Source organism: Impatiens glandulifera, chromosome 1 (genome assembly GCF_907164915.1).
Source record: "Impatiens glandulifera chromosome 1, dImpGla2.1, whole genome shotgun sequence".
NCBI lineage: Eukaryota > Viridiplantae > Streptophyta > Magnoliopsida > Ericales > Balsaminaceae > Impatiens > Impatiens glandulifera.
The window spans coordinates 98,674,554-98,683,548 of NC_061862.1; the positions used below are offsets into that span (position 1 = coordinate 98,674,554).

Below are 8,995 nucleotides of genomic sequence, written 5' to 3' on the forward strand. Positions count from 1 at the left end.
TAATCTTCTATATTTTCACCTTTTTATATTATATTTTTTTAAAGTAAATCTCACCTATTACTTTATTATTATTATTTAACTATTAAATTATAATTTATCAATTAAAATATTAAAATATTTTTATTAAAATTTAATTTTAAATATAGAAACTATATGTAGAACTATCCTAACCTTTTAAACTAAAAAAATATATATTTTTATCAATAAAATTAAATAAAAAGAAAAAACTCATAAAAGTATTGTAGAAGCTGGACTTCTTTATTATTATTTAACTATTAAATAATAATTTATCAATTAAAATATTAAATATATTTAATAAATTTTAATTTTAAATATAAAATATATATATTTAAAAATTCTTAAATGAAAGATTACCTAAAAAACCCTCATAACTTTTAAAATTAAAAAACAATATTTTTTTTATTAATCAAGATTAAAAAAGAAGATAAATGTTTTATGTACACTTTAATTAATGCAGTATACTTTTTTAATGAATAAATGGATAACTTTTTGAAAAATAGAAATGAATTCAATTTTAATAATGCATATAATTATATTAATATTATAGGAATTAAAAAAAAAAAGAGGACAAGTGTGAAGATAGTGTGAAATAGGAAGGTTATTTTAGTCAAAGAAAAAAGAGTTTTGCTTTCTCTCTCTTGACCGCCAGCCCGGAAGTTGCGCGATGTTGTTTTGATAAAATTTCTCAAAAATGTCACTCAGATCATCATCTTCTTCCTTTCTTCTTCTTCTGCATGTAATAATTCTTTATTCATTTTCTCTCTCATCGTTTATCCCTCTGGTTTTACGCCGGTTGGCAGTCTGGACCGCCCTTTCCTTCCCATTATAACCCTCCACCTGCTTCTTCTTCTTGTTCCTTTCTCATTTCTCTCTCTCTCCTTCTACAAGCAAAATATCCTGCAAGAAACCCCCAAATTCCCCCATTTCTTCTTCTTCTTGTTCTTCATGGGGAATGTTGTTGCTATTTAGCTAGCTAACACACCTTCTCTTCACAAAACCCTTCAACAGATTCACTTGCATGCTATCTATTCGATCGGTTGTTTTAGATTGTGGAAATTAATTTGATCTAATCTCAAACTGTGTAACAAATGTATATGGCTCCGTTAACTACAGACACAGCTACTAATAATAACAATAATAATAACAACAACTGGCTTTCGTTTTCTCTTTCGCCGATGGAGATGTTCACTTCTTCATCTTCTCAACCTCATTTACTTCAATCGACTATGAAACAGCAACAACAACAACAACTTCCGTTTGATGATGGGTCATCCTCAGCTGCTTCTGCTGTTTCTCATCCTTATTACTATGTTGATAATTTCTACTCAAATGGTAATTATTTGATTTCATCAAATCCTTTGTGTTTTCTGTTGGGTTTTCGTTTTGCATGGGGGAATGGAATGAAATGGTTTACCTTTACTCTTTTCCCAAATCATCATTCATCAAGATATTAGAATCTTAACAATGGGTTGTTTTCAAAAATGTGTTTTGCAGGTTGGGAAAATGCGAAATCTCAAGAAGATCTTTACGGAGGTGGTGGTGGTGATTATCATAATAATCCTGCCAAGGAAATGACTGGACAAACCATTGGCGATTTATCTATTTACTCCGGTTTCATGGATTCCCGGATCCATCACCATCAGCCGGCGGCAGCTCCGAAGCTGGAGGATTTTCTTGGAGGTGATTCAGCTCTCGTTCGTTACTCCGACAGCCAAACAGAGACTCAGGAATCGACGCTGACTCACATCTACGACCACCATCATGGTGGCTCGACCTATTTCGGCGGCGGCGGTGACCATCAGGATCTTAAATTGATCTCTGCGGCTAATGGGTTTCAGTCGTTTTCAACTAACTCTGGATCGGAAGTTGAGGACTCTGCTTCCGTTGACAGGAATCAGTTAACCTCCGGGCATTTCGCCGGTGGTCAGTCGATTGAGTCTAGTAACTGTTTGATTCCGACTGGGGTTTTATCATTGGGGAGTGCTGCCGCTGCTGCTGCTGTTGCTGTTGCTAATCAGAGCTCACAGAAAGCTATTGTTTCAGTTGATTCGGATAGTTGTAAGAAGATTAGTGATACATTTGGACAGAGAACCTCCATTTACAGAGGAGTTACTCGGTATAGAACTACACACTTTCTGTTTGATTGTTTGTTTGTTTGTTTTGTTTATGGGTTTTGAGTTATCTTCATTTTTTTTGGTTACAGACATAGATGGACTGGTAGATATGAAGCTCATCTATGGGATAATAGCTGTAGAAGAGAAGGTCAAGCCAGAAAAGGGCGTCAAGGTCAGTTTTGATTGTATATATTGATTGAAGTGAAAGTTGCATGCATGATTAAAATATATTAATGGAGTTATGATGATTGATTATTTGAGATTTGAGAGTGATTGGTTTAACTGATTGATCATCAGAAGTTTGTAAGTGTTCTTTCTTTCATCATGACAAAGAGAAAGAAAGCAAACATAACCCATTTTAACAATGAAAATTTCCTTCTTTTGTAGTAGATATATGGATGGACTCTGAAACTCTGAACCCTACTCTCTGTCCCAAAACAAACCCACTCAATTTTTCATTAGATTGATTACCTTTAACTTTAGCTTTTCTCTTTTCCTGCATTACTGGGCCACATTACCCCCAAATACCTTTGACCAAGTCACTCATTTTTCAAATTTTCAAATTTCTCAATTTACCATTCTTATTTTCTGAAAATAAGCAAGTCCTTATTCAATTAGAGATTGGGTTATTTAAATAATCTTGTTTCGAAATGAGATTACCATAATAGAATGCGAGTTATTGGATTCTATACCCAACTTAATGCGATTTTCTTTAGTGAGAATGGAGCTTAAGAAATTATGAGCATAAGGGTTGTTGTTTTACATAAAAACAATTTTTATATTATGGTAATTTTTTTCAGGAGCATTGTTGACTTAATTGGTAGATTAACATAATTCATATATACATCTTTTTTTTCCTATTTTATTTGCATCATCTTATTGATAAGAGTATAATAGTATTTCTTTACAGCAGAGATATTTGAATTTCTTGTTAAACTAACCTGTAATTTTTGACTTCTATGTGTGGACGCTGATCTACTTTAAATGGTGGTTGTCTAAATATATCATGCTGCAGTTTACCTAGGTAAATAAACAATTTCAATTCATTTTAACCATTTTCTTTATTGTAGTTTTATTTTTTGGTATATTCTTATTCATGGTGTTTTAAATGATTTAGGTGGATATGATAAAGAAGATAAGGCAGCAAGATCTTATGATTTGGCTGCTCTTAAGTATTGGGGTCCAACTGCCACTACCAATTTCCCGGTAACAAAATTTACGAAAAATGTGTCGAAATGATTCGGAATTTTGAGTTTTTACGCTAAAGATTTTATCGTGTTTTTTGCATAGGTGTCTAACTATAGCAAAGAACTAGAAGAAATGAAGCATGTTACTAAGCAAGAGTTTATTGCATCATTGAGGAGGTTAGTTAGAGGGCTATTAATGAAAATCTATCATTTTAGTTTGGTATTTTACATACAAATATAAACAAAACTTTGTTTTTCTTATAGGAAGAGTAGTGGATTCTCGAGGGGAGCCTCCATTTATCGGGGAGTGACAAGGTACAATCAAATGGTTGAACTTTTCTGTTGTTGTTTTGTTTCGAGTTTATAACATGAAACAATGTCTCTCAGGCATCATCAACAGGGTCGATGGCAGGCGAGGATTGGTCGCGTTGCGGGTAACAAGGATCTATATCTTGGAACATTCGGTAAAATATGCTGTGATTTTTGTTTTTTATTACAATGGGGCCTAATTCTTCATCCTCTCATTACCTTTTTTTGTTTGTTTTCTTTTTCAGCAACCGAAGAAGAAGCGGCTGAGGCATACGACATCGCTGCGATAAAATTCCGTGGTGTGAACGCGGTAACCAACTTCGAGATGAACCGATACGACGTAGAATCCATAATGAAGAGCGCCCTTCCAATCGGAGGGGCAGCCAAGCGGTTGAAGCTCTCTCTCGAGTCCTCAAATCCTAAACCAACATCCTTCAACCTCGAGCAAATGCCACCAACCGGAATGAACAACTCTTCATCCACAACAAGCATTAACTTCTCTTCAATTCAGCCAGTTTCCATGATTCCATGTGGAGTCCCTTACGATCCAACAACAACAGCCCGATATCACCACAGCCTGTTCAATCTCCTCCACACTACTACTACTAATAATAATAACAATGCCGGAGTTTCAGATCATTCTTCCTCATCAAACTATGCTGCTGCAGCTTCCATGGCCGCCCCACCACCATTTTCGACTATGCAATCTCCAGCAGAGTTCTTCATCTGGCCTAACCACCACCAATCTTATTGACTTCAACTGACACCTAAAAAAGAAGAATGGCTAAAACCACTATAGATTAGGTTTTAACTAAGCTGGGATATTTCTCTTTTCATATATAAACAAGTAGTTTCTTAATTTAGCAAGGCTGGGTAGGTGATCGAAAAGGAAATCTGACGTTTCTGTAAGTAGCTGTTTGTTCTTGAATTAGGGTAATTAGATGATGATGATGATGATGATGTCTGGTGGGGAAGAAGATGAAGAAAGATTAGATAGAGACATTATTATCACATGTGGGACAGGTGCAGGAAATATTTTGTGGGATCTTCTCCAGTTTTGCCCATGTCGGAGATGATCTTATGATATTATTTGTCAGTTAGGCAATATTTAACGATCATTATTAATTAACGGATTTAATTACTTGCTTTATTTTGTTTCTATGTCAATTTTTTCCATGTTTTTAAGGATGAATTTAACTGAAGAAAAGATTAAAAAGAGACTTTGAACATGATGCATGAATCATGATCATCTAACTTTACATATTTTGATACTTTTAATAACTTTGCAAGATTTATATATGTAGTTTTATTCTCTTCCCATAAAAAAATAACTTTATTTAAAATTGAGTTCAATTACCGTTACTGATCCAATTATTTAAAGCAAGTTACACTATCAAAAGTAGGAGTCAATTAACCGGTTAATCCTTCTTATTCTAACCATTCTACTAAATTAGTATAAATTGGTTTAAATAATTCAAACTAAATTTTGTTGATAATTTTTTTTTTCCTTTTCTTTCTATCTTTAACATAATAATTCACAACTTATTAGTAACAATTTTTTTTATATCCTTTAATCTGCTTTCTATTATAGTATTTTCTATATCCCCTAACCTACTAATTAGAATCTGTCTGACTTTGTAAAAGAATTATAAAGAAATCATAAAAAAATATACAAAAATTTGAAAAAAAAGAAGAGGAAGAAAAATAAAAATGATAGTTTGAATTTCCAATCCTCTTGCATCTCAGTAGCCGCATGTTTTCCCTAAATGTAACCAATCAAAATGTAACACAAAACATACCATGTCTACCAAACTACACAATTTGGAATTGCGGTATTGTATCAATAATTCCCAAAAGAAAAAAATGGTAGATATCAAAACAGATTTTTGTTTTTGTGAAAGTAAAATAAATAACACTTAACAACAACCACTTGCAATTTTTAAAATAAGTACAAATGACTTTTGAATGGAAGTGGTCACTTAGAAGATGCATAGTAATTAAGGTTGTAAAAAAAAAAAAATACAAGTATTCACCTAAACTAAAATTCAAATCTAATCATCCAAATCGAATTAATCACAATTTCTTTGGGACGAACTGCTGCCGCTATGGATGATAATAGGTACCCGAAAACTTGATACCCGCGAGTATTAATAGGATGGGTCGGACGAGTAATTCAAATCTAGTTCGGGATCAGATAATGGAGTAAAAATGAAATACCCATGGGTTCAAATTTGAGGATGATTTTTTTTGAGAGACGTGTAAATGACATTGAGTGTAATAAAAACAATGACTAACAACAATCAATATATTGAGTATAAACAAAACAACATATTGATTGAAAATAAATTGTATCAATTCCAAAGAAGATCGAGAGATAATTCTATATTCCCTCTCAAGTTGAGTAATAGATATTGAGAGTGTCCAACTTGCCACATAGTTCTTCAAAATTTGACTCGGGAAGAACTTTGGTGAGTATGTCATCCACCTGATTGAGTAATATAACGTAGAGGGGTGCAATAGACCCTTTAAAAGGTCTATGGTATACTTCCTTTGAGATAAGGAGATTCCCTTATTTGATCGGGCAAGTTCCATTCCAAGGAAAAACTTGAGGGGTCAATGATTCTTGGTGTTGAATTATCTACTAATGAACTCTTTCAAATTTTGATTATCTTTTTTATCGTCCCCGGTTATAATGATGTCATCAATGTAGACAATGAGGTTTGCGAATAGAAGGCATTTTCCTAGGGAACCTTTTAGATACCTTGACAAATATGGTGTGGTTGATTTGACCTTGAGAGAAGCCATTCTCGATGATGGAGATTGATAATTATTCGAACCATGCCCTTGGTGATTGTTTGAGACCATATATAGATTTATGGAGGTGACAAACTTTGTTAGGTGAAACACTAATACTAGTAGGCACGTTCATGTAGACTTCTTCTTCGAGGTCTCCATTTAGGAAGGTCTTTTTTACGTAGAGTTGATGTAGTTCCCAATCTTTGTTAGCCTCTAGAGATAGAAGTATTAAGATGGTGTTGAGTTTTATAACATGCGCAAAGGTTTCTAAGTAATCTATCCCATATGATTGGGAAAATTCTTTGGCGACTAGACGAGATTTTTACTTTTCATCGATCCCTTTGAGTTATGTTTCGTCTTTAAGATCTATTTACATTCGATAAGTTTCTTTCCCTTTAGACGCCACAAATGGACCATGAATGATTTTTTTATTAGTGCGCCAAGTTCCTCATTAGCAACACGTTTTCATTTTAGTTGTTCGAAGGCTTCATGAATAGATGTATGTATTTTAACGTTGCCGTAGTTGGCAATGCATGCCCGATATGACTCCAATAGACATTTGTATGAAACAAATTTTGATATTTTGAATGTTTTTTGCATGACCTGACACCTTTCTTAAGAGTAATGAGTAAGTCAATAGGAGGAATATCATGATTAATTGTCGTACCTAAAATTTTTACTAGACTCAGGCCCGTGGAGAATTCATGGATGGGTGCAAGTTGGGCTCCTCGTCAAATGTAGACTTTGAACTCTTTTTCTAAAGGAGGTGAATGTGAGGTTGATGAAGAAGTGGTTGTGAGATATGATTTAACTTCCATTAAAGATGATATTATGGTTTTATGTACATATTTGGGTACAAGTATGAAAGTACTAGGGATAATATCTTTGGCAAGACCATCGTGTTGAAGATTGTTGAGGTTCTCCCCCTCAACATGGTGGTAGAATGGTTGATCTTCAAATAATAAGACATCCATGTCGTAGAAAATCTTTTTGGAGTGAGGACAATAGAATTTTTATCCTTTCTGATTTGGTGAGTACTCTAGAAAGATGCATTTCATGGCTCGAGGGTCGAGTTTGTCTCGATTGTGGTTATGAGTATGGACAAAAGAGGTGCATCCAAAAATCTTTACATGAGTGTGCTTGGATGCGATTTTGGAATTGGGAAAGATTTTTAAGAGAGTTTTAATTGGAATTTGAAATTAAAGAATGCGTGATGACATGCGGTTAATGAGACAGTCATTAGTGGATATATATGTCACCCCCCAATATATTTTGGGAGCATTTGAGTCAACTAGAAAAGATTGAGTTACCTCGAGTAGATGACGATTTTTTCTTTCGGCGACACCGTTTTGTTGGGGGATATAAACAAATGAGATTATATGAATGATGCCCTTTGATTTTAGAAAATTCACTAAGGTTTGAAGAAAAAACTCACGTCCGTTATCGGTTTTGAAAGTTTGGATGGAGGATTGAAATTTGTTTTGGATTAAAATTAGGGGTGAAAATTTAAGTCAGTTTAAGGTTGGCGGGTTCAGGTTGACATGTTAACGGGTTGAACAATACTAACTTGAACCTGATTTGTTTAGTAATTCGAATCAAAATCTCTAACCTAAACTTGACCTGTTTATTTGTGATTGACCCGAACGCGACTCGATTTACCTAACTCAATTCGAACCCAACCCGATGTAATTAATTCATATTTCTTTGTTCAAATTAAATGACATCAATACAAAACAAAATGAAGCTAATCACAAATCTACTTAAAAAAAAATCCTACAAAAGAAAACAAGTGAGTGAGTAGGAAAGAAAAACACAAAACTCAAAAAAATAAACTTGTAAATGAGTTATATTATAAGGTCTACTTTGGGTCATTTTAGGTCGACCCGATTTTAAACGGTTTATTAATTAGGTTAAATAGGTCAACCTAATTTTGAATCGAACAAAAAATACATGACCCTAACCTGATTTTTTCATGTTCGGTTTGGTTTGTGTTTTTGTGTCGGATCCAAAATTGACGACCTTAATTAAAATGAAGAAGTCTTTGAAAATTTGACAAACATAAGATTTTTTCCTTCATTAGAAAGAGCCATATGAGGCGAGTGTGATCGTCGATAAAGATCACAAACCATTGTTTACCATTTATAGTGTTAGTGCGGGCGAGTCCCCATTAAGGATGGCAATTTCAAACCTCCCCGCAGTAACCGAACTAAATTGTCCAATTTGTGACAATTTCCCCCCGGTTTGACCGGTACGTAGTTGACCGAGGATGGAGTGGGGATAATATTTGTATCCTCTATCCCGATCTTAACCCGATTCTACCCCAAACACTATAAACACAATTGAAAAATATAATCCTTCATGGAAAACTACATTCCTATAAACATATACATCTCTAGTGTATCCTTTTTTATTTAAAGGATATCCCAAAAGATACACTTGCTAGCTCTACTATCAAATTATAATTTGTTAGGAACAATATTTCCACGTAACAAATACATCAAAATACTTTAAGTGTCTTATATTATGGTTTCTTTCCACATAATGTTTCAATTGGTGTTTTACCATTTA

General features: G+C 33.8%; 1 protein-coding gene across 1 annotated transcript; it reads left to right on the plus strand.

Moving 5' to 3' along the window:
- Positions 1 to 756: 756 nt before the first annotated feature.
- On the plus strand, positions 757 to 4,827 carry LOC124922506 (AP2-like ethylene-responsive transcription factor AIL6). The gene is made up of 9 exons (XM_047463238.1): positions 757 to 1,353; positions 1,516 to 2,137; positions 2,225 to 2,307; positions 3,151 to 3,159; positions 3,253 to 3,341; positions 3,426 to 3,499; positions 3,587 to 3,637; positions 3,710 to 3,786; positions 3,877 to 4,827. The coding sequence occupies exons 1-9, from the start codon at positions 1,110 to 1,112 to the stop codon at positions 4,383 to 4,385; spliced, it is 1,758 nt and encodes a 585-aa protein (XP_047319194.1). The 5' UTR covers positions 757 to 1,109; the 3' UTR covers positions 4,386 to 4,827.
- Positions 4,828 to 8,995: the final 4,168 nt, after the last annotated feature.

What these genes read in the sequence shown, in the direction of transcription:
- LOC124922506 (XM_047463238.1), top strand. Translation starts at nt 1,110, where the DNA reads ATGTATATGGCTCCGTTAACTACAGACACAGCTACTAATAATAACAAT. An exon ending in TGATAATTTCTACTCAAATG is followed by an intron (nt 1,354 to 1,515) that starts GTAATTATTTGA and finishes TGTGTTTTGCAG; the next exon opens with GTTGGGAAAATGCGAAATCT. An exon ending in TCTATATCTTGGAACATTCG is followed by an intron (nt 3,787 to 3,876) that starts GTAAAATATGCT and finishes TTTCTTTTTCAG; the next exon opens with CAACCGAAGAAGAAGCGGCT.